Source organism: Elephantulus edwardii, unplaced genomic scaffold, assembly GCF_000299155.1.
Source record: "Elephantulus edwardii isolate Elephantulus edwardi_28Jun2011 unplaced genomic scaffold, EleEdw1.0 scaffold00006, whole genome shotgun sequence".
NCBI lineage: Eukaryota > Metazoa > Chordata > Mammalia > Macroscelidea > Macroscelididae > Elephantulus > Elephantulus edwardii.
The window spans coordinates 16,571,844-16,596,858 of record NW_006399756.1 but is presented as its reverse complement, the minus strand read 5'-3'; the positions used below and the strand labels follow the sequence as shown (position 1 = coordinate 16,596,858).

Genomic DNA, 25,015 nt, shown 5'->3' with positions numbered 1-25,015 from the left:
CATCACTTTGTTGTGCTCCGGGAAGCCCCTCACCATGCACGTGACTTGCTCCACTGCACCATTCGCTTTACTGCAGGGATCTGGGCCCGAGCTCGCAGTCTCCGAGGTGTGCCTGTGTCCTAGAAGGCCGAGGAGCTGTCCTCCTGGCAGAGTTCACGTAACTAATTGTCACTGCTTTTATGTCCCTGGTGCTACAGTGAGTTCAACATGCACTCCTTCCTGTTGCTGAGAGCTGTCTGTATTTTCCTGTTTTTTACAGGTAAGCTGTTTTTCTGATGAGGGGCAGAGTGTTGAGGGTGGGTTGATTTGCTTCAAATCCTGTTGATTTGAACTTCTAAGGGTCTTCTGAACCCATCTCCTCCTCTCCACACCCCAGCTGCCTCCCTATCCAGAGCTCTCATTGTCTCATGCTGGGATGATTGCAGTCGCCTCCTGATCTGCCTCTCTGGGACCACCTGGTTCGCTCCAACACTACACGTTTCAAAATGCACACCTGGTCATGGCAGGACCCTCCCCATCCCTACTTCTCCCCTAAAACAGTGATCTCATGCTGGGCCGTCCCAAATCTGACCCCAGGGCCAAGCTGTTCCCCCTCTTGTGTCCCCCTCTCCTCCATCCCTTTGTGCTACAGCCCCACACCCCCTTCTGTCCTGCCCAGTGTCCTTGGTCCTTCCCACCATAGTTATCCTGAATTATTTGGATCTCCAGGTAAGATCAGATATCATATTGAAACTTCGCATAACCCTGGGTACCTGCAATAAATCGTTCAGGGGAGCTTGCCCATGCTTTTCCCCCAGAGCAGCTGGTGGATTTGAACCTTGTGCCTTTGAGATTGCAGCTTCTTATCAATAGGCCACCAGGTAGAACTAAAATCCTCGTCTCACATAGGCGGCTATCACAGCTCCAGCCTCCTCTTGGGAGCAAAGGAAGTCTTCACCTTCCGCTCTGTAAAGTGAGAGGGTTTGAATAATTTGCAACTCAGCGTGTTCATTAGCATAAATCTTAGCTGAAAGCCCCCAAAACCCCTAGCAGATGTCTTTAGAGTAGAAGTCACAGTGATTCTGAACAGCAGATCTGAGCCCTGTCCTATCCCGTGCCGTCCTCGCAATCCCCGACACACCAGAGTCCATTGCTGCCATCACTGTGTCAGTCCACCTGGTTGGGGGTCTTCCTCTCCTTCACTGTCCCTCCATTCTCCAGCTGGTGCGACATAAAAAAACAAAAGTATTTTTCTGTGTTTACAGGGCTTTGGGAAGGTCTTGAGTGGTAGGCTATTTCCCATTAATTCATGGACTCAGTTTGGGAAACTTTAGTGTCTGCATGCTGTGTGCAGAAAGCTGGACGAGGCTCTTTCAAGGATGGGGTGGAAGTTCCTCCTGCCCCCATCAGGGTCAGGGACGAGGGGCTTGTGGGAAAGCACTGCATGACGGGACGGAGCATAACTTGGCCATATGAGTGAGGGCAGGAGCTTGATGGTCTCTGAATGTTCCATGCGGAATTTTCTAGAAGACCAGCCGTTTGCAGAAGTACTGGTCTTTGTGCTTGTTTTTATGAAGTATTGCTCCAGCCACTCCTCCGCCATCTGCCATTTCCCCACCACGTGCACGGAAGATCTTTTTCCCCTTTAATTAGTCTACTGTTCTCTGTGTTGTAGTTTGTTTCTTGTTTCTGCCTCTAGTAGTAAAACAGCGCAGGTGGACTGTGCAAGCTATGTGGCACTAATTGCTCGTTGACTAATTGCTTGTTCAGCCTGCTGACTAGATGGCGACAGAAGGCAGGGCTTGTCAGGTGAGCTCCAGCGTCAAAGTGTGGGACAGCTCAGAGTGAGTGTGGAGCAGGGAGTGAAGGGGAGTGTGGAAGGCCCCGGATGGACAGAATTGACACAGTGACTGTGGCAATGGAATCAGGTGTGTCACTGTGTCAGGGAGCTTGTCTCAGGATCGGGCAGGGTTCAGAGCCATTGTTCGTAGGGTCGCTAGGAACTGTAGTCGACTTAAGTCAGCTTGAGGGCACATAACAGCAATAGCATAGGGGTTAGTGCTAGAAGGAGCCTGGGACCAGCCCAAGGGAGCTGAGTTGACATCTTGCCCAATAACAGTCTCCAGCGGGCACCCCAGCACTCCAGAACTAGACATCTTTCTGCATCGCCTGCAGTTCTTTTATTGGTATCTGCACATCCTGTGAGCCCAGCCTCCCTGCACCGTGTGATTTCTGCTTTTCTCCAGCTCCCTCTCCTTTAACCATCTCCCCAGCAACTTGTCCTGGTCGCCTTCATTCCTCAGCCTTTTCTCTGTGGGGCCTTCCTGCTCTTGGCTTTGCTCAGCTGGCTGGCTCGCTGCTTTCTGGTATCAGCACATGTGGGGCTCTGTCTCTTGCTGCAGTCTGCCAAGTGCAGGTGCAAGGGGGTGTTGACTTTTCCAAACATACCTCCTGGGTGACACCATTGTTGTCTGCAAGACACTAAGATCGGTCCCCTCTGTGGTGTCCTTGGGGAGCCCTCCTTGCCTCTTCAGAAGTCCTGCATCTCGGGCAGATTCAATCCACTAGCTGCTCTGCAAATTTCCCGTGCAATATACAGTCTCTGAAAACCTGCTGGAGGGTCTGTTACGAGCAATACTGACCCGATGGCAATGAATCAAGCTGAGTGGCTTTCTTAGCCTGTTCCCTTAGCCTCAAAGTGTCTTTTTAAAGTTGTTCTTAATTGTTCATAGACTATGATTGCCATTTTACCAGGCATCAAAAAGAAAAAGTTACCCAGAAACTTCTTACCCCAACACTTTACAGCCCCATTCTTCTTAATTGCCTGGAACAAATATGTTCATGTTTGCTCAGACCCTTACCTCTTTGTGGACTTAGTTCTAGCATTTTACTATTACAAATAGCATTGAAGAGAGTGTCTTGGTGTATGCTTACCCTTCTCTGACTCCTTCACCAGTCAGGTTCCCACAAAGAGTGTGTGAACTTGGTCATGACCCTCAGTTGCCTAGCCCACCTTGCTTTGTAAGAGGATTCTCCCCATCTATACTGCCCAGACTGGAAACAGAGATCTTCTAAATGAATTTTCCCCCAATTTCATAATTTGTTTCACATTTGATCCCGAACATTTCACTCACTGTTTGAGCAGCAGCACTTCGGCACTTTGACAGCACAGAAATTGGATTTTTGTGTTTTTTATGTGAAATTTCATTCTGCTCTGCATTTTTTCACAACCAGTGTTAATATTTATGGCAGTCTGGTGTTTCAATGGGGGAGAGGGTTAAGGGAGGCTTCCTGGGGTGTGCCTGGAGGTAGTGCAGACAACTGTACCCCAAAAAGGGACGTAGTTTTTATGTCTAACAAAGGCTGAAGTCTAGCAGAATCTCAATCTCTAGTTCTTCTATGTGTTTGTCACTTTTCAAGATACCCAACTTGCAGTACAAATGACTTTGAGAGAGGAGGGGATTTGTTTCTGCTGTCTCTCTGTTAATTTTTGAGATACAAGTAAACTCCTTCACATTCTTGTTTCCGGTTCATTATGGGAGTCACATAATGTGGAGAATAAGACTCTTCCCTGCTCTGCCTTGGACTGACTGCTTCTGGTGTTTTCCCCTCCAGTACCTCCCGTCCTCCCTCTTCAGGAAGTCCATGTTAACCTGGAGACCGTTGGGAGGATTTCGGCTGCCAGCAAAAGTAAGTGCCTGTTCCACTTGGTCCTGCCTCCAAGCACCCATTTCCGCTTCCTCAGGGCAGACCCAAGGGAACCTGGTACCCAGACACATTCTGCCCCTCCTCCTTCCTTCCACAGGGCCATAGTCAATCCCCGAAACAAACCCTGTCCAGTCACAGGTACAAATTCCTGGTGCCACATTTCTTGGCCTGAACTTCAAGGTCTTCTGTTACGTGATCCCCATCGACCCTACTGGTCTCGTCTCCCGCCATATTATTGCTTGTTCTTCCTCATGGCCATTATTCCGTCCTGTGACCCCTTCCTCGGCCTGAACACTTGTTCTTTCCTTTCTGGAATTGTCCCTTCCTTGAATTTCCATAACAAGGTGGTAGGAGTGTATTCTCTGGAGTCAGACAAGCTGTGCTGGATTCTCGGCTCCCCTACATCCTGGCACTTCGGCCTCAGGAAAAGAATTTCATTCCTGCACACCCCACTTTCCTCACCTGCTGAGTGGAAACCAAACAGTGACCTTTCTCCTAGCGTGGTTATGGGAATTAATAAGTTAACACGAACAATGGCGATCTCTGCCATAAATGTAGGCACCTGAACTCTTGGGTAACATTTCCTCACATAGCAAGATGCCTTAGTGGGCCCCTGACTAGAATGTGTCTCCGCAAGGCCAAGACCCTGGTCCTTCAGTGTCCCTTCCTGGCCCAGGAGACCCTTTCCCTCAAGGAAGCTCAGTGAGTGTTGTTGAATTGGATTTTCCCATCATCATGGAGACACAGAGGGGGGTAGATGTGTGTGTGTCCTGGCTGTAAGGGTGCGCGTGTGTGTGTGTATGTCTGTCCTGGCTGCGGTGGGTGTGAGCATCTCTCCTCTGCAGAGGGCCGCTGTGGCCGGGACTTTCCCTCAGAGTGTGTGTGTGCGTGTGTCCTGGCTATGGTGGGTGTGAGCTTCTCTTTTCGGCAGAGGGCGTGTGTGTGTGTGTGTCCTGGCGATGGTGGGTGTGAGCTTCTCTTTTCTGGTGTGTGTGTGTGTGTGTGTGTGTGTGTGTGTGTCTCCTGGCTATGGTGGGTGTGAACTTCTCTTTTTGGCAGAGGGCTACAGCTCATCCTGGTGTCTCCTGGGGAGTCACAGCTCCTCCCGTCACTTTTGGCAGAGGGCTACAGCTCATCCTGTTGTCTCTTGGGGAGTCACAGCTCCTCCCGTCACAGGCTCATTTCTGCCTTCCCTCTGCTTTGTGAGCGAGGCCCACCTGTGACCAGGCTGCAGGGACGCCAGCATCACCCGTTTGCCCCCCTCTCTCCTAGTGATGCAGTGCTCCGCTGCGCTGGACGTCCTCTTTCTGCTGGACGGCTCTCACAGCGTCGGGAAGAGGAGCTTTGAGAGGTCCAAGCACTTTGCCGGCTTGGTCTGTGACGCACTGGACGTCAGCCCCGAGCGGGTGAGTGCGAGCCTTGGTGGTGGTGGGGGGGGTGTCTTTGTGGTTGTCTGTTGTTGGCGGAAAGGGCTTCTAAATCCGGGTTCCAGGTGGGGTGGGATCTGAGGAGTCAGAGTTGATGCAAAATCAACCATTTTTCTTCATAATTGTGGCTCTAGGTTTTGTATTTTTGCATTTTCTTCTTTTCAAGACAAGGGATCTGCTTTGCGCCTTTCTTCATTTTCTATAAAGGCCAGGTGGTGCAGGGGGCTGTGTGTTGGCCTGCTCACAACTTAGAATTCACCAGTTTCTCTTTGGGAGAAAGAAGAAGCATCCATTTTCCCCCAGCCCCCCATAGTATTTACAGCCTTAGAAACCTGGAAGGGCATCGTTCTGAGTCAGAGTTGACACAGGGGCAGTGTGTTTGATTTTTTAATTTTTTTTTAAAGCTTTGGTTAAAGAGTCCTGGTGGTATGGTGGTTAGAGTGTTCAGCCACTAAGTGGAAAGTCGGTGGTTCGAACCCATTTGCAGCTCTGTGGGGTAAACGTGGTTATCTGCGTCTGGAAAGAGTCTAGAGCTTTGGGGTCCCTATGGGGGCAGTTCCACTCTGTTCTGTAGCCTCAGAATCAATTCAATGGCAAGGGGCTTGGATTTGGGGTTGGTCTGTTGTTTGGAGGGGTTTTTTGTTTGGTTGTTACATTCTATCATTTTAAAGGATCCTTAGTGACCTAGTGCATTGCTTGTTGGACGTCTAACTGAATGTTTAGTGGTTCGAATCCATCAGCAGTTCCTCCGGAGAGCGATGAGGAGGAAGGCTCTTCTCATAACCATTTTTGGCCCTAGACCTGATGGGAGGGTAACTGGGAGTTAGACCCTACTTGATGGCAGGGAGTTTTGTGTTTTGGGCTTCTTTTCTATTACTTGAGTTTGAGGGAAGACATTTTTAAGTGGCTCTGAAAGAAGGCTTTTTTTGAATGCACTGTTGTCATGGCGGATCTTCCAGGGGTTTGAAGTTTCCCTCTCAAGGCTTAAAAGCCGAGAAGCTGACTTCCTGTCTCTAAATAGAAGGGTTGCCCCGGCGTGATTACAGTGTGGAGGGGAAGCTGGGCAGCCTTTGAGTAAACCCGTCCAGATGAAAGGAACTCTGCTGCTCTCAGACCACCAGTTAAATGAAAGGCCTCCACGACTGACTTAAGCTGTTCCCATCCTGTCATGTTTTGAAGTGTATCCTTCCTGCTTAACTCAAGTGCACACGCCCAACTGCTGGTCTCAAGGGGAACAGGTTTTTCAGCTAATTCATTCACACACTTCCCTGAGAAGGTGGGCAGGCGTGAGTTGCCCTCGCACCTACTTATTTGCTGTTTCTCGTCTTTCCTTCTGGAATTGCTTCATATAGATTTAAACAAATGTGAATTCTGTGTCCCCCGCTTATTACACCAGTGGTACCCGGCCACTGCCGACAAGTGGATTCCAACTCATCGTGGGCCTTCAAGACAGAATAGAATTGCCCCATAGAGTTTTCAGAGCTCTAAATATTTATGGAAGCAGACAGACCATCTTTCTCCCCTGGAGAAGCTAGTGGATTTGAACTGTTGACCTTTTGGTTAGTGGTCAGGTGCTTTAACTACTACATCAGTAGGGCTCCTTTCACCATGACAACCTCCTCTGTCATCGGTATTAAAGACATTATTTCAATGGAATTCAGTTGATCTGTTGAAACTCTTAACCAGATTTGGAGTCCAGCTCCGGGAATGTCAACTGGAGTCTAGTTTCTCGAGGGCGTGTTAAGAGGCACTGAGAAGGTGCAGGCCTTGGGCCCTTTAGAGAAGGCTGAGTACCTACCTGTAGTCATCTTTGCTCGGACACACTAGCGTCTCAGGAGTCCAGTGTCCCTCCTGCAGTTTTACCAGACACTGGGTTCTCCCCTTGGGGGTTCGTCTTCGGTGAGGATGCCTGAGTCCATTTGTCATCAGTGGTGGCTCTTGACGGCGCCCTTATGTGGAAACCTTCAGCTACTGTGGTCATCTCGGTCTCAGCTGCATCTGGCCCTCCACTCCACCTCTGGTTTGGAGACTCGGCCGGTCCCTCTGGAGCTTGGCAGGAGGTAGCCTGGATGGACTGATCTCTCGGCAGAGTAGCCGCCTGGTGGTGGTTGTGGTGGGGGGCTTCTGGAGCACCCCTGACGGGCTCAGTGAGCATTTTGCTGAAGACCTATGCTGGCTGCTGAGGACGGCACAGGCCAGCAGATCCTTGGTGGAGATCATAGACTCTGAAGTCCTCCAGTTCGGCTTTGAGCCTCGGTGGTGCAGTGGATCAAGTGCTCCATTGTTAACCAAGTGATCCGTGTTCATACCCACCAGTTAGCTTCTCCAGAGGAGAATGACTCGGTTCTGCTTTCATAAAAACGAAAACCCCAAGCCCCATCACTTTTGAGTTGATCCTGATTCATGACGACCGTCCACTGGATTTCTGAAGCTGCAGATCTTAACAGGAAGGGAGAGCCTCGTCTTTAAACTGCCTACCTTTGAGTTAGCAGCCTCACACTATACCCACTATGCCACCAAGACTCCTATAGAGATTAGCATCTTGGTACCCCTGTGGGCCAGGTGAGCTCCATCCTGCAGGGTCCCTGCGAGCCAGGATCAAGTTGGCAGCAGCCAGCTTGGTGATTTTATTTTCTCTTTCTCATTAGCCCCATTCATTGCCTTGGTCAGGATCTGTCCCTTCTTCCAAATCTTCATGTCCCCTGAAGTCATGTGGGCACAGCGAGGTGTGGTCTCATTGAAATTATGCATGGACTTTTTACAAAACAATGTCTGCACCTCGGAGACAGATGGTAATGGGAAGTAGAGGGCTGACATCCAGGATCACAGGCTAGCCAAGAGAGAGGCTAGAGGGTTTGACTGCCTTTGCAGGGATCTGAGAATCCCTGGCTGTCACACACAGCCAAACACTGGGCTACAGACAGAAAAGTTGGCAGTTTGAACTCATCCAGAGGTGCTTGGGAAGAAAGGCGTGGGGTCTGTGTCAGAAAGGTCACAGCCATGAGAACCACGTGAACAATAGGAATTTTTACATGCTTGGGTCCCCACGACTCAGGATGGACAGTGGCTGGTGGGTCTCCTGAGATGCAGGATAAGAGGTTGCATTGGGAATTGACAGTGCAGGACACATACAAGTTCATTTGTTTTCTTCTGGGACTTTGGAAGCTGCTTTTCAGAGATTGGCAGTAGACCTGGCACTGGTATTTGTTGAATGGTCACTAGCCCCTCCTTTGAGTCCTCCCAGCAATGTCTGCGACTTGAGCCTGACCCCTGGCCCCCATCTCTCTCCCTGAAGGTCAGAGTGGGAGCAATCCAGTTCTCCTCCGCCCCTCATCTGGAATTCCCCTTGGACTGGTTTTCAACCCGACAGGAAGTGAAGGAGAAAATCAAGCGGATGGTTTTCAAGTATGTACGGTTCAGGCTGTGGTGCAGTAGGAGGAATTCCGTGCCTTCTGGAAGGCGCTGGGCCTGGAGGGACGGGCCCTGTTCTGAGCATGCTCGGGGGAGGATAGGAGCTGAGAGTGGGTCCCAAGCATCCTGAACCCCAGCTGTGCACACAGCCTCCCTCTTAAAACTGCCTCTTACTGTTACATGCTGGTGCAGTTCCCAGGGAGAACGCATGTGCAAATACAAAAGTGTGTGTGGCTATCCTGCATGGCTGTTGAAAGTTGAGACAGGTTGAGAAGTGACTTGGGAAACCATCAGTGGTCCCAAGTCCCAGTTCTGACCCTGGGGGCCACTGCAACTTGGACAGGACACATGTTTCGATAGGTCTCTTTTTCATGTTTTTGTTGGGGGTGAGTTTTGCTATGTCCTCTTTTGGTCTGAAGAATGCGATAAAACTGATGACAAGCTGGCTATTTACTTACATATATGAACTCTATGAATACATGTAGGGGGGCTATAATTTACATTTCAGGTTAGCTGATGTGTGTCTGTGTGAATAGATATACATGCATGTTATATGTGTGTGTGTATATACACACATACACACACACATTTGTGTGATGGATTGGCACAGTAACTGGGATCATGGGGGTAGGTGTGTCAGTGTCAGTGAGACTGGTGCAGGATAGAGCAGGCTTCAGAGCTGTTGTACATAGGGTTGCTGTGAGTCGTAGGTGACTCAGTGGCACATAACAGCAACAACATATCTGTGTCTATGTGTGGGCCAGGTGCACATACACACACGAACACACACATGTAGAACTGCTAGAATATTCTTGGCAAGGTCTCAAAGAATGGATTTGCCACTTGCCACTCTGATGTCAAGATCCTCTCTGGTCCCTGTCATCCCTGGCTCTGGTTCCCTCTGAAGTCCCACCTGAATCTGTGTCCCCCATTATTTGCTGCCCCTCACTGTCACTTGTAAAGGCCCCAAGCTCTGGGGTCCTTTCCCAGGTGCAGTCCTCCGTCTGTAGCCCACCACCCTCTCAGCGAGCCCAGGACTCCACAGTGGGCACACGCCAGGACCATCAGGGGCTGGCCTGGCAGGTACAGGGAGGCCCGTGCTTCACCTGCCCCAGCCTTTTCCTCTGCTTGTGCTGCGGACAGAATGAGGGCAAGTTCAGACAAAAGAGATTGTAGAAGGGAGAAGCACATGAACAGGTTTTCAAGGTCGATGGGTATACCCTGGCCCGTTTGTGTCCGTTATACCTTTGGGGGCTCCCAAAATTAGTCTCCCATTGAGCTCCTTACTCTCAGCGATTGGTCCAGTCTCGAGCAGCATCCATCAGGGTGAGGTCCTCAGCTGCCTGGCCAGAGGCTGTAGCAGAGAATATTTTTTGCTTTTTCTGGTTTCTCTTTGCCTCATCACACTGCACATTATCTTCTGCTCCATGTGTCTTCTCTATGTGCCTTTTAGAAAGGCTTTTGTCATTCTATTTAGGATGCACCCAGGTAATCCCAGGTGACTTTAAGAGCATTCACGTCCTTTCACATAAGGTCCCATTCATAAATCCCAGGAAGCAGGAAGTGACCCTCTTTCTTTCGGGGCCACCGTTCAACCCACTGCGGGTTCCCACCCTGCTCTCACATCTCTGATCACAGCCTGTTTCTTCCGTCTGATGTCTCCAGGGGCGGGAGCACAGAGACGGGCCTAGCTTTGAAATACCTGCTGCACAAAGGATTCCCAGGAGGCAGGAGTGACTCTGTGCCTCAGATCCTCATCTTGGTCACAGATGGACGGTCCCAAGGGCACGTGGCTCTGCCGGCCAAGCAGCTGAAGGAGAGGGGTGTGACTGTTTTTGCTGTGGGGGTCCGGTTTCCCAGGTAAGAAGAGGCAGAGGCTGTCATAATTCAGTCCCCTTGGTTGACCTGTGGTGAGAAGCTGCACTGCAATCCCTAAGGCACGCAGTTTGAATCCCTCAGCCGCTACATGGAAGAAGGATGAGCACTCTCCTCCCATGCAGTTAAAACCCTGCCTCTGAAAACCCACTAGCGGGTCAGCTATGGGTCGGTTCCTACTTAAGGGTACACAACAACAACAACAACAACAAACAGTCGGCCTGAGAGAGACCGTGTATGGGATGCTAGGGAAGCAGGGCAGGCCATCCTAACCTCGCATGCATTTATTCTGTCCTTGCTTTGCCTTTTCGTCTTTTTCTTGCTGAAACTTGGTGATTGGTGTAACTTTGCTGGGGTGGGCAGTAGCCGGGGCGTGGAACCCCTCAGAGTAATGGCAAAGATGCTGGTGTTTGTGGGAGTCTCTGGGATCCAGAGACTTTGGAGGGTCTGATCCCAGAGATGACACAAATTGATATAAATTTTAGAAGTCACTCTGGTTGCTGTGTGGAGAGCAGACACTGGGGGACAAGAGGGGAAGTGGGGAGACCAGCATGCTGGTTGCTGTGTGGAAAGCAGACACTGGGAGACAGGAGGGGAAGTGGGGAGACTGGCAGGAGGGCTCTGGAGCTGCTCCTGGTGGCCTGTCAGCGGGCAGCAGCTGGGGCGGAAGGAGGGCTGAGCCGGGCTTTGCTGTGAGGGTGGAGGGAGTGTGAGAGAATTGAGGCTGGTGCCCCCCCCGGCTGGGCCATTTCTGTTTCTGCGGTGAGTGGTCCCTGGCTGCTCTTGGCTTGCTGTCATCATTTTCCTTCATGTTTTTCCCAGTGACTGTCTCTCTCAGGCCGTGGCCACAAAGCCACATAACAAATGAACGGATTAGGGCAGGGTCTCCAGGGAGAGGCCGAGGTCTGGAGCTGGGCGGGGGTTTGAGGCATTTTGACGCACACACTGACCCACTCCTGGCCTCTGTCCATGTCACCTTGAGCTCCTTGAGGGTTTTGGGGCCTCACCTGCATCCTCAGGGGACTGGCTGGTGCTCAATGGCCTCTGGTGCTGCAGGCGCCCACATTTGGAGGTGGGGTTGCTGGAGGAGGGTGGGATGGAGCCCCCAGCTCTGTGACTCTTGGGGTGTCCTGAGACAGGTGGGAGGAGCTGCAGGCGCTGGCCAGCGAGCCCAAGGAGCAGCACATACTGTTCGCGGAGCAGGCGGATGATGCCACCAATGGCCTTTTCAGCACCCTGGGCAGTGCCGCCGTCTGCACTGCCGCCCCGCCTGGTGAGACGCCTGAGGAGGGTAGTATGAGATGGAGGAGCAGGGGCGCCAGGTAAAGGGTCATCTCTCAGGACTTCCCTAGGGAGTGGGTGTAGAGACACTGGTGAGGGCTGGGCGGGAGGCACCCCGTTTTGGTCTCCTTGCCTAGTCCCCTCCTTGTATCAGCCTGTGGGCGTCTAGGCTGGGGGTCCTGAGCCTCTGTGTCCAAGGGTGTAGCAGGGTTCAGGTTTAGGGACCTAAGGAGCCAGGGGTACAGGTGTGGGTGTTCTGACTGTCCCAGATCAGAAGACAGGAGGTCAGACATCCTGCCTGTCTTGGTCGACAAGGGGAGGAGGAGGCCCTGTATTCTTAGAACTTTCCTTAGGGGCCCCAGGAGCTGAAGGTTGCTATTATGCAAAACTTACCCGTGCGTATGTTATATAGAAGGCAGACAGTAGGCAGGTGCTCAGGGCCTCTACCCACCTGAACAAGTAGAACTGAGGGCACTCGTGCTGCCTAGGGGGCAGGAGATAATCAAGGCTGGGCTGGGGGCTAGAGGCTTGGAGGTGTGACCCTAAGTCTCTGGGGTGTGGGCACACAGACTGCAGGATGGAGCCGTACCCTTGTGAGCGCAAGATGCTGGAGACCATCACGGAGCAGGACCACAGTGCCCTCTGCTGGAGAGGATCGCCACGCATCAACGCCGTGCTGGCCTCACGCTGTCCCTTCTACAGGTGTGTCCCTCAGGTGGTCACTGCTGGGGGTAGGGGTGCAACCCCAGTACCACAAACTCAGAGCTGTGAGGAGGGGACAGTCCTGCAAAGTCACGTTGTGGACAGCATGTGACAGGGACGGGAAGAGAGCTGAGAAAATCAGGGAAAGGAAACCAGGTTGCTTAGCAGGGATGCTGAGACCTCGAAGGGAGCTAATATATAGTGTGTGAACCCTGTCTGCTTCCGGAGAGATGCCTGCATACTCTTCGTCAATTCCCTCATTCATGAAATTCCTGCTGGGGCCTCCTCTGTCCCCAGCACTGTCCTTGACCCTCAAAACAAACATCTCGGAGACAAACCTGCTCTCATGGGCTGACAACCCAAGTCAGGGACGCAGGTTGTGAACCGCAGGGACTCATAAAGTCAGCTCTCGAGCAAGGAGTGCCGTGCAGAAAAGGAAGCAGGGCCTGGAGACAGGGTGCAGGGAACGGTGTTGGAGGCTGGAGGTGGCCTGGAGACAGGGTGCAGGGAACGGTGTTGGAGGCTGGAGGTGGCCTGGCAATGAATGTGGCAGGTGTGTCCACACCTGGAGGAGGTGATGAGCTTAGTGCAGATCCAGGTGGAGACTGTCAACAGCATTCCCCCCCAACACCTGGGTGGGAAAGGGGGCGGGTCTGGAGCTCCCTGTCCGGACTTGTGGTTTTATGAGGCTGTTAGGATTGGAAGAGGAGGGAACAGTTTCTCCTTAATGAGCTAGCTGCTTGACACATATTTGTTCCAGCAACTTCTTGAGTTCTTAATTGACTTGGCTTTTATCCCAAAGATCTTTTACCTCAGAAAGACCCTACAAGAGGTGAGCCAGGTGGGGGACCTTGTTGGAAAAAGCCCTTTAGAGAACTTTTTGGCCAAAGACCACAGAGAAGTGCATGTAGGTGAGGTGGTGCCTGGCACTGCTGCCAGGCTGGAGGCAGCCTTCCAGCCAGGGCACAGGGCAGTTCCTGCTGTGCAGGGGCAGAGTGGCTTGGAGTCAGGTAATCGCCATTGGGCTCCCACCTTTGCTGTCTTCTAGAGGTCGTGTGACCCTGAGCCCCTCGGAGCTGGTTCTCATCTGTTAGGTGCAGGGAGATTTCCCTGCGGTTAGCGGTGGAGTCAAGGTACCAGGGGGCTTCCTGATACAGGGAGGCCACCTGGGGACACTAGCATTCAGCGGGATCTTAGGGTTCGAGACCAGGTAGTCGGAATGACACTTGTGTAGACCACATAGAAGCAGTGCACTGGTGGCAGAGGTGAGGGGCTGTGCTGTGGGGATGAGAAAGCCTGGACTTTGGCCACTCAGTGCCCTTCCCTTCAGTCAGAAGCCCCCAGCAGTGCAGCTGAAAATTACACAAAGAGCGCCTACGTAGAGCTGAGGATCTGAAGATCAGAGAAGGAAAGTAACTTGCCTGAGGTCACAAAGCCAGAAGCCAGTTGTCTAATTTCTGATGTCTCCCCCTCCACTACGTGCTGCTGGCTAGAAAGTCTTAACAAAGTGGTTTTCACGGTTTGGCATTTTGATCACAGGTTTTTCCACTGTGATAAATGCATTACCGTCAAGTTGATTTGACATAGCAGCCCTATAGGACGGAGCAGAGCCATCCCAATCTCTGGTGGGTTAGACGTTGGGCGGCAACCTGAAAGGCCAGCAGTTCGAACTACTAGTCACTCCATGGGGAAAAAGAGGAAGCTGTGTGCTCGCATTAGACGGACAGCCTCAGAACCCCGCTGGAGGGTTGCCAGGGCCAGGACTTGACCTGACACAGGAGAGAAATGTTATGGGACTAAGTCTCTTCTTGAGTGTACAGGCTCTTCGGGTTTATTCAGTTAGCAACCAGAGCACTTAATCGTGATGTCTTCCTTTATACTATTTTCAGTAAAACAACCCAACCCCACTGGAGTGAGTTGATTATTCCACTAGGTTTCTGAACTGTATATCTTAACAGAGAAGATGGCTTCATTTCTCTCAGTGAATCCCTGATGGATTTGAACTGCCCACCTTTCAGTTGTAACCTGATCCTGCTTTTCCATGGCTGACTTACTGTAGTTTTCCCCACTCCAGTTGTCTCTAAGTATTTTGAACATCTTTCCTTTCTGTACAGATAAGTTGGTATGTTGTTGTAGTTTTTGTTATGTGTTGTCGAGTCTCTTGCGACTCATAGCGACCCTATGTACAACAGCCCTAAACTCTGCTCTGTCCTGTGCCAATCGCACTGTCTCTGACACTCCCGTCCCTATTACCCCAGTCACTGAATCAATCCACCTCATAGGGGGCCTTCCCCTTATAGGTAGACTTAAAGGTCGTTATATACCTTCGAGTCAGAACCGATCCATAGCTGACACTCCAGTGGGTTTCCAGAAGCAGTTTAATCACACAGGAGGAGATTGCCCATCTTTCTCCTGCGGAGCAGCTGGTGGTTTGAACTGTGTGCCTTAGGGGTTACAGCACAGCTCCTTAGCACTAGGCCTCCCGAGCTCCCTTAAAGGAGAGACTTAAAGGAAAGAACTATAAAGAGGTCCCCTTGATCTCATTCTACACTGGAATCTTTTATCAGATTTGTGTCTTTAAAATCGCCTGTGTTTCTGCCCTCCTTGTAAGCTTTGCGCTCTACCTTTTTCTTCCCTTTAATGTAGCAGGAGGAGAGTGTTCCTAAGCCACCCTGCCACCTGCTACAGGACCACCTGCCCAGGTACGGTCGGCCTCTGGGACGTGACACTGCCCTGGGGTCAGGCTGGGTTCATAAAGGGACACTGACATTTGTGGGTAGGGGAGGAGCTGGGCTGGTGCAAGGAGAAAGGTCTGGGTGTTTAACTGACTCCAAGGCCATGGAGTGTATGGTATTTTCATCTCACTTGTTCACAGGTATTTTCTCAGTAAGCTGAGAGTGGGGTCTTTGGAGTGACCCCCTCTAACTCGTGCCCCTTGCAGTGATGAGAGGCAGCAAGGACTGAGCACCAAATTTACAGAGAAGGTCTCAATCCAGGGCTGAACTCAGGGCAGCACCCTCCTCTGTGCGATGGGCATCATGTTTGCCTTATGTCTGGGATCTGCAGTGTCCTGTACTTGATCATAACAAGTGTCACATGAAAGGAAGCCCAGTGAGGCTTCAGGAAGGCCAGGAAAGGGCTTGGCCAGCGCTGAAGTTCCAAACACCCCATTTAATCACATCATTACACAGTGGAGCACCCCTCCACACTCCACTCCTGGATCTAATGTGTCTGAGTATGCGCATGCGCTACTGAGGATGCAGCAAGGACCCGGCAGCAGAGACAAAGGCTTCCCTGCTGTTAGTTACCTGCTCTGTGGGGCATCTCCTGTCCAGAGTTTCACCATCTCTGGCCTCTGAAATGTGCCGTGGACCGAAAGGCAGGCTGTTCCTGCTCACGCTAAGAACCAGAGTGGTCCGGATTTGAGACTTGTTGCTGTGTACCATCGAGTCAGAGCTGACCTATGGGAAGAGATTGCCCATCCTTCTCCCGCGGAGCAGCTGGTGGCCTCGAACTGGGTGACTTTGAGATCTCAGTGCAGGTCCTTGAGAATAGCTTGGCCCTTTACCAACTCTCTGATCTTTGACACGTGACTTATACTGCACTTTGCATTCAAATGAAAATATCGCATTACCTCTTATAGAGGGTGTTAGGGATTGAATTGGGCCCTCACTTTCCTCCTAAAAATAAGGGTTGTGGGCACCGGTTGGCTGTAATCTCTTTTGAGAAAGGGTCCTGTTATGTGAGTAAGGCAGTGTTAGTGTCAGGTTTGTCTTCATTCAGTCTTACTTGAGATACAAAAGAGCAGCTCAATCCAACAAGCCCCAAGCAGGTGAATATTTAGGTCTTGTGAGAACCAGTGCCCAGGATCTGGACTTCTAGACCCCTTCCTGTATTGTGGGCAAATACAGCGTGGTAGCTAAAGCCACACTCCTGTGATGTACCTGTTGTGACACGCTCTCCCCTAGAGGACCAAGGAGATCGAGGGGGCTGGAGTGGCGCGCTAACCTGCAAGGCTCCCCCTCTGCCAGCCCCTTCACTCCTGTGCCATCACGCTTGTCATTAATACACGTCTCTCTTACAGGTCCTTGTGACTCTGCACCCTGCCAGAATGGAGGCACGTGTGTCACAGAAGGTCCCGACGAGTATCACTGCATCTGCCCGCTGGCCTTTGGAGGGGAGGCTAACTGTGGTGTGTATATACGGGGTTCTGACACTGATGGCTGGGGGGCTGGATACAGCAGAGGGCTCCTTCTCACCTCCCTTCTCCTTGCTCTTGCTGTCTCTTCAGAACCTACTCACGGCTGGCCCTCCAGCGGGGTTTCAAAGGCTGTAAATGGCATAGGAGGAGATTGCCCATCTTTCTTAAGAGCAGCTGGTGGATTCAAACTGGGTGCAATAAACTCCTTACCTACTAGGCCACCAAAGCTCTCTGCTTTTTTAGCTACTGCATAGAAACTAGCCATTGCATTTTAGAAACACTTCTTTCCAAATACACCGCCTTGGTGATTTCCCAGGTCTCGAAGTGCCATGTGAATAGTAACCCAGGTGGTGAAGCTCTGAGGAGGCTCCTGGACAACAAACAATTCTTTCTTTACATGAAACAAAACCTCCTTCCTGATGGAGGGGGGCTGTAAAGGCCAAGCTGTGAAGCTTCTAGCAGACAGCATGGGAGACTCTGTTCATGAACCCGAGGTAGACAGAGATGCTCAGATAGGGTGGGGAAAGCACTATCCAGTAGGAAAGCGCTGGTGGCCTAGTGGTAAGGGATTGTGCTGCCACACCAAAGGCAGGTGGTTCAAATCCACCATCTGCTCCGTGGGAGAAAGATGGGCAGTTTATTCACTTGGGATTTACTGCTTTAAAAAACCCCTCAGTGAGTAGGTTTGACTAAATGGTATATTATTACAAAAACATATAGAAAGTTATAGTACACAACAGCATATGGGAAAACAGTTATAAAGTACATTAAAACAAGCATCCAAGGTTGGACTAGATAGAGGCCCTAATGTTAGCAGGAGAGAGGCTCCAAGTTCCGTGCTGGATCCCTAGTCCCCCATCCTCAGCCCCCCTCTCCGTGTGTGTGTGTGTGTGTGTATTGGAGATAAGGGCGTCTCAGGCATTCGGGTCCCTAACGATACGGTTACTGTGACTCCTGCAGCCCCGAAGCTGAGCCTCGAGTGCAGACTGGACATCCTCTTCCTGCTGGACAGCTCTGCGGGCACCGGGCGGGAGGCCTTCCTGCGGGCCAGAGCTTTCGTGCGGCGGTTCGTGCAGACCGTACTGGACGAGGACTCATGGGCCCGCGTCGGGGTGGCGCACTACAGCCGGGAGCTGGTGGTGGCGGTGCCCGTGGGGGAGTACGAGGACGTGGCCGGCCTGGTGGCGAGCCTCGACAGCATCCCCTTCAGCGGCGGTGCCACACTGACGGGCAGCGCCCTGCGGCAGGCAGCCGAGCGCGGCTTTGGGGGCGCGGCCAGGACGGGCCAGGACCGGGCGCTCAGGGTGGTGGTGCTGCTCACCAGCGCGCATGCCCAGGACCAGGTGGCCAGCCTGGCGCAGGCCCGGGAGCTGCAGGTGCTGGCCGTGGGCCCCGAGGCGGTGCGGGCAGAGCTGGAGGAGATCACCGGGGGTCCCGAGCACGTGATGGTCTACACGGACCCGCAGGGCCTCTTCCACCAGATCCCGGAGCTGCGGAGGAAGCTGTGCAGCCAGCAGCGTCCAGGTGAGGCCCTGCCGTGTGGCCGCTGAGCCGGGGGGCCACAGGCCGGTGGGTGGGTCCGGCCTTTATTTGGTGAGCCTGCAGCATTCTTCCCTCCCTGGGCTAGAGGCTGACACCACAGCCTGACTTGTGCCTCACTGGGAGCTCTGGTGCTTGGTGGTGAGGAGCCGTGTTGCCACCCCCAAGGCGCATGGTTGGAATCCGGCAGTTTTTCACCCGGAGAAGGAGGAGCATTCTCTTCCCACGTGATCTACTCCCTCTGAAAACTTGCTGGAGGCTCTGCTGGTTCAGACTCCGTGACACATGGGATCAGGGTTGAGGAGTTGGCTGGGGTGAGCCACGCTGCAGTGCGCACTCGTCAGGTGTCTGAGTCCCTGCTTCCAGGGACACATGATGGAATTTCCCGAGTCACGTGGCAATGCTGCATTTAACTTTTTGAAGAACCATAGCATCTTCTTTAAAGACAGCGTGGAAGTTGTAGTTACTTCCAATCCCATCCCATTGGGCAAATGTTAGACAGGTGACTGCAAGTCTCTGCATGGGAAGGTAGGAATAATCGGTCAGGACTTTCTGGCGTCATGCTAGCATTCCTGGAGCGTGGCCGTCACACCAGACAGACAGCCATCGGGTGCCTTGGCTCTGCCTAACCCGGAGCAGCCCCTCCCTGTCAGCCCAGAGCGCTGGCCTACTCCACACCCCTGCCCATGGACCTTTGCTTGCCCCGCAGGCTGCCAGACCCAGTCTCTGGACCTGGTCTTCATGCTGGACACCTCCGCCTCCGTGGGGCTGCAGCACTTCGCTCAGATGCAGAGCTTCGTGAGAAGCTGCGTCCTCCAGTTTGACGTGAACCCTGACGTGACGCAGGTGGGCCTGGTGGTGTACGGCAGCCGAGTCCAGACCGCCTTTGGCCTGGAGACGCATCTCACCCAGGCTTCTGTGCTGCAGGCTGTGAGCCAGGCCCCCTACCTCGGTGGGGTGGGCTCAGCCGGGACAGCCTTGCTTCACATCCATGACAAGGTGATGACCGTGCAGAGTGGGGCCCGGCCTGGGGTCCCCAAGGCCGTGGTGGTCCTCACCAGTGGGCGGGGTGCCGAGGATGCAGCCGTCCCAGCCCAGAAGCTGAGGAACAACGGTGTCTCAGTGTTAGTCATGGGTGTGGGGCCTGTGCTGCGAGAGTCGCTCCGGAGGCTGGCAGGCCCCCGGGATGCCCTGATCCACGTGGCAGCTTACGGAGACCTGCAGTACCACCAGGACACGCTCATCGACTGGATATGCCGAGGTGAGTGGGGCTCCCCTGCCTTCAGAGCTGCCTCCACGTCCCCCTTAAAGGAGAGCATCTCCTCACATGCACTGGGAATGTTCACGGACCTGGTCCTCTGCTCACACCATCTCCTCTGGTGGGCAGAAGCATCCTAATTTATGCTCAAGGGGCAGACAATTTAAGTGAGCTTTCCAAGCTCAAGACTCCAAACGTTCCACTTGAGTAGAAGACATCCTTGAGGTCATCACTGATAACCGAGGGTCTAAGCTGCTGCTCTAGGCAGACGGGGCCGTGGATGGGGCCATGTTGGCTGCCTTTGCACAGGGACCGCCTTTCTGCCTTTTTAAACCTTCCATATTTTTCTTCTTTGTGTGGGTCCACTGTTGTGGGGGGTTTTGGGTGGGATTTTTTAAAATGGTTTTTAGCTGACTTTTTGAAGAGTAATGAGTACTTAGAACTGTGCCACTAAAGAGAGGAAATCCTCTCTAAAAAGGTGCATTTCTGTACCAGAGCCATGTCACACTGTCCTTTGGGCCCTCTGCTGGAAAAGCAGAATCAAGTCTCAGATAACGCTTTGTTAAAAATGTTATACTGGTTTACTTAGAAAGTTTGTAATTGTATCCTCTAGTATTACAGATGTAGGACTGTACTGTCTCATAGCTCTGTGAATAGAAAATATCTTGTAGCTGCTTTATTCCTTTCTGCCTTTTTAAAAAATGATATGACATGAATTAAGCACTACCCAGTGCCAAGTACATTGGATGCATATAAGGAAAGGTGCAAGTTGGGTCTTTTTAACCTAGCCTACTGATCCATGAACCGAGTTCTCACTTAAAGGCCAAGAGATGAAGATGCATGGGCCCCTGGCTCTTGAGGCCTCGAGTCTGTCCCAGGCTTGCACAGAGCAGGGGTCTTTGGGGCTGACCCAGGCTGAGCCGGGTGGGTGTGTTCTCTGTTGTAGAAGCGAAGCAGCCTGTCAGCCTCTGCAGACCCAGCCCGTGCATGAACGAGGGCTCCTGCGTCCTGCAGAGCGGGAGCTACCGCTGTGTGTGCCTGGAGGGCTGGGAGGGCCCCCACTGCGGAAACCGTAAGTTGGGGTCCTCGCTCTGCATGAGCGAGCCAGAGAGGGGGTGGTCGGAGTCCTGCCAAGTCCCATACAGTCAGCTAAGCTGCATTCTCAGGCATGCATTCAGAATCATTCATTTACTCACAGAACATTTCTTGAGAACTTCTCCTATCCCAGGCATTCTTCTAAGAGGTGCAATAAAACTTGAAAAAGGTCTACCCTCAGGGAGCTTCCCTTCTAGCGGCAGACAGACAATAAACAAGCAAATATAATATGTACGAGGTACTGATAGTTGACTAAATGAAGAAGGTGGGTGGTCTGCTCTCATTAACAGCCTTAGAAATCCAGTTGTTTGTGTGTCATGTATTATAGAGTCAGAATCAACCCATAGCTGATCCCCCAGTGAGGTTTCAGAGGCACGAAATCATGTGGGAGACTTCCCATCTTTCTCCCATGGAGATGCTGGTGGATTTGAACCATAGACTTTTGTATTAGTAGCACAATTCCTTACCACTCAGCCCCCAGAGCTCCCTTGGAAACTCAGTTGAGGGTCACTATGAATTGGGATCGATTTGATGGCAGGGAGTTTGGTTTTGGCGTTCAGCAGACCAAGTGTACAGTGTGCAGTTAGAGATTGATTGGATGGCCAGGGAAGGATCTATGGAGGTGAGCAGACAGGGAGCGTGAACTTGAGTAAAGACCCTGAGGTATTCCTCCACCACCACCACCTCCCCTGCCACCTGGCATCTAGTTGATTGAGTCATCGCAGTCTACCGTGTGTGGAGTAGAACCCTGCTCCCTAGGGTTTTTAAAGTTGATCTGCAGAAGCAGTTCACCAGGTCTTTATCCCACGGCCCCTCTGGGTTGATTCAATGTGTCAGCTTTCTGTTTAGTCGTCAAGTGCATAACTATTCGTCATCCAGGGGCTGCAGCGGGACAGGAACTGCCACTTGGGTGAGAAGAGGACTCATGTCCTCAGAGCTCACGTGTTTCCCCAGGACTCTTACGAGGAGATGCCCTCAGGACACGAGGTCCCCGCCAGGAGCCTGCAGTATGGCGGCCGTCACAGCTCCCTTCGCGGCAGCCTGGACGCCCCTCGCACTGAGATGACACCAGCCCTTGTGGGGATCCTGACTGTCCCCCTCCAGCCCTGTCCACTGCTCCTCTCCCAGAAACAAGAGACGCCCAACCATGGACAGCGCTGCAAAGGGACAGTCTCGCCACTTGTCTCACCTTCCAAATGACTCTGTTGACATGATTCTCATATGTAAGTAAGTATTTCTTTCCTGTCCCTCGTTTGCGCTGCATCAAGCTTACATGTCATCTGCTACCTTTCCTCGGAGCGAAACAAAAGAGCCAGGAGACTGAGGAAATTTGATGACCTGTTGGAGGCTTGCGTTCCCTACCCCCCGAAAAAAAATTGTGTGTGGATAGAATGTCACAGGGAGTCACGACTCAAAGGAGGCGGCAGATACTGGAGTGTCATCTGAGCCACTGGGCAGTGACATTTTGAGAGAGAAAGGAAAAAAATGTTCTCCTGTTCTTGAAAACAGGGCTTGAATGACATTTGTGACAAGGTGACTCTAACTGTGGCTGTTGACTACTTTCCCTGCTTGTTTGTGGGCTGAAGGGTTCAGGGACAGAATCAGTGACTTGGAGTAGGAGGCCCAGGCTAAACTGGTCATGTCCAGTGTCCCCTCGGAGGTCATCTTTTTAGAGTTTACTTAGGAGGTCGCATTGCAGACTGTTCACTGGGTTCTTTCTTGTATTTTCCTGGGATTGGGGCGAGGAGAATTAGAAAACTTGACCAAAAAAAAAATCAATTAAAGAAATCTGGAGCACTTTTGCTTTTAAAGCTTAGTTTATCTGCTGTCTAGGTTTTCGTTTTGGCTGGCTTTAAAAGGAATCTTTTTAAGAGATGTGGTTGGTTGGTTAACAGGAGAATGTGTTGCTGTGTGGTGGAGGGGCCTGCTGGGAATGGCTTCTGGCAAATCACGTCTTCGGTCACCTCTGCAGGGCCTAGGAATCAATTCTGCCCTCTACTTGTGTTTCAACTTGGCTTCCCTGTAGAACTGACAAACTCAGAGGTCTTACAGTTTTAATAGAAGGTCGCCATGCTTGGAAGGGTGGAGGGACAGCGCAGGAGGGGAAGACCCTCTATGAGCTGGATTGATTCAGTGACTGGGGTAATGGGGGTAGGTGTGTCAGAGACAGTAATATTGGCACAGAATAGAGCAGGGTTTAGGGCTGTTGTACATAAGGTTGCTCTGAGTTGCAGGCAACTCGACGGCACATAACAACATACAAAAGTTCAAGGTTGCTTTGATTTAAATGCCTCTTACCTTGCAGATCCTTCAGGATTGCTATTGTTAGGAGGAAAATGCTTTAAGAGGCACTACCATGTAAGTGTTAAAAGGGTCTGTAGTACCTTAAACATTGACTTATGGTAACATCTGGGTTACCTGTCTTTCAGTAAATGACCTTTAGTCATTTCATAGCGTGGGGACATGCACTCTGCAACAGTTGAGTGCCCTAGGTAATTTGCTTGGATTTAAGAACAGTGAAGAATTTTTATGACATAACCCAGGGATTGTTTTTAAGAACTGAGGTCCCAGGAATGGTGGAGATTATTCATTACATCACTGCTTAACCCACCCTTAATTTCATTATACCAGAAATATTTAAATATATTCTCTTTATGAAAAGAGAACATTTATGAATAATCACCATTGTGTCTTCCCTTTGAAGGTTGATGCTACAGGCGGAGTTCTAGACCCCGCATTATAGCGAATCACATGAATTTATTTCCATTTGGATTGTAGTCTGTTTGAGAAGCGCTAACGAGGGGTGCTTTGTGCTGCTAATCAGAGGGTTGGTGGTTAGAAAGATGGACATACTGTTTCCGTTAAGATTTATAGCCGTGGGACCCCAGTGGAGTTGAAACGGATTCCGTGACAGTGGGTTTGATTTGCACTGTCTTTTATCAAGAGTGCAAGAGCATGAGAAAGCAATTTGCTGTATTATGAGACTTAGCGAAATGTGACAGAGACCTGCAGTGAGCACATGCTGTTGGGAAAAAATGTTGCCAGTAGACTTATATAGCTGAGGGCCCCTAGAGTCATCATTTTAAGAGTGGCGGTAGCAGGTAGATGGCTGTAGCTGCTTCATAAATTTAAAGGACTTTTTATGTAGCTTATTGGGTTTAGAATGTTTATTTCTCTTCCTGGGTTACTGAGAATTTTTGTGTTTGGCTTCATTTCATCAATGACGTTTTTCACATTTAATCTATTAATGTGATGAATTGCTATTAAGTATTAGACTGCCCTTATAATCCTTTAAAAAACAAGGTTAAAAAATAATGCACCTTGCCAAGGTAGATACACTGCTGCATCTCATTTACCAGTATTGCATTTAAGATTGTTTTTCCTATGACCTTCAGCTTTTTGTTTGTAATGGCTTTCTATTTGGGGTGTACCTTTTAGAAAGTGGTACTTCCATACTTCCTCAAACTGCCAGATTCATAATGTTTTCCTGTAATTTTTTAAAAAAAAAATAAATGCATTTATGCAATGAACTTCCTTAATTACTACTGAGGCACACTCCTGAGTATTGATAATTTTCTTTTCCCTACAAATTATTTAGGAATATGTTTCACTTCCATGTGTACTGATTTCTAATCTGTGCTGCAATCCCAAAGGCACACAGTTTGAGGCCACCAGCTGCTCCAGGGGAGAAGAACAGATAATCTCCTCCCGTGTGATTTACAGCCTCTGTAACCTCACTGAAGAGTCAGTGGTTCAAATCCACCAGCAGCTCCTGGAGAGTAAGGTGTGGCAGTCTTGCAATGCTGCTGTGGGTCAGAACCAACTCATAGCTGACTCTTCACTGGGTTTCTGAGGCTATAAATTGCATGGGAGGAAATTGCCCATATTCAGTGGCTGGTGGAGTTGAACTCCCTTTGCCCACAGACCTCCCCTGCCTCAAGAAGGCTTAGTCTCCTCCTCCTAAGAGTCGACAGTGTAGTTCTGCCAGATTTTATCATATGGAATTTGAAGTTCAACGTGGAAATGAATGGCCAAGCCCTTTCATGAAACACAATTAAAATTTTATTTATAAAAATCTAACTTACCACTCGGTAAAGGGGTACCACATGTTCATGACAAAAAGAAATGCCCTGGGATTAGAAAGACACAAAAGATCTTTAGTTCACAGAGAACTGATTCAGAACTCCCAGAAGTGAGGCAGAGATGAAATGTTTCAACCTGTTAAAAAACAAAACAATACCATCCAAGAATATGACAAGGCCGCCCCGAGAAGGGCATTCCCAGTCTTAAGAGAAGCAGGTGACCCTCCCACTCTAAGTTTACTTTTCCCTGGAAGGGGCCTTGATATTAAACACGACTTGAAAAATGGAATGAGAACATTAAATAAGTCTTTCCTTAGAAATGGCCTGGCCACAAGACTGAATCTGTAAACACAGGATAATTTCTTTGCTATAGTAATATATATAAAAAAAAAGGCAGTTAAATCTCAAAGGGAATTTTTTTTTAAAAAAAACCTCTAAGTTACAGAATTTTAAACAT

At 50.8% G+C, this 25,015-nt stretch overlaps 1 protein-coding gene across 1 annotated transcript; it reads left to right on the top strand.

Moving 5' to 3' along the window:
* Nucleotides 1-207: 207 nt before the first annotated feature.
* On the top strand, nt 208-21,537 carry VWA2 (von Willebrand factor A domain containing 2). The gene is made up of 13 exons (XM_006880162.1): nt 208-259; nt 3,595-3,669; nt 4,960-5,093; nt 8,410-8,519; nt 10,191-10,385; nt 11,540-11,673; nt 12,251-12,383; nt 15,030-15,085; nt 16,468-16,575; nt 17,545-18,108; nt 18,833-19,384; nt 20,328-20,453; nt 21,431-21,537. The coding sequence occupies exons 1-13, from the start codon at nt 208-210 to the stop codon at nt 21,535-21,537; spliced, it is 2,346 nt and encodes a 781-aa protein (XP_006880224.1).
* The last annotated feature ends 3,478 nt before the right edge of the window (nt 21,538-25,015 follow it).

Coding starts and splice junctions, on each gene's coding strand:
- VWA2 (XM_006880162.1), top strand. CDS start 208: ATGCACTCCTTCCTGTTGCTGAGAGCTGTCTGTATTTTCCTGTTTTTT. Junction 11,674..12,250: donor CTGCACTGCCGCCCCGCCTG/GTGAGACGCCTG, acceptor GTGGGCACACAG/ACTGCAGGATGGAGCCGTAC. Junction 19,385..20,327: donor CATCGACTGGATATGCCGAG/GTGAGTGGGGCT, acceptor TCTCTGTTGTAG/AAGCGAAGCAGCCTGTCAGC.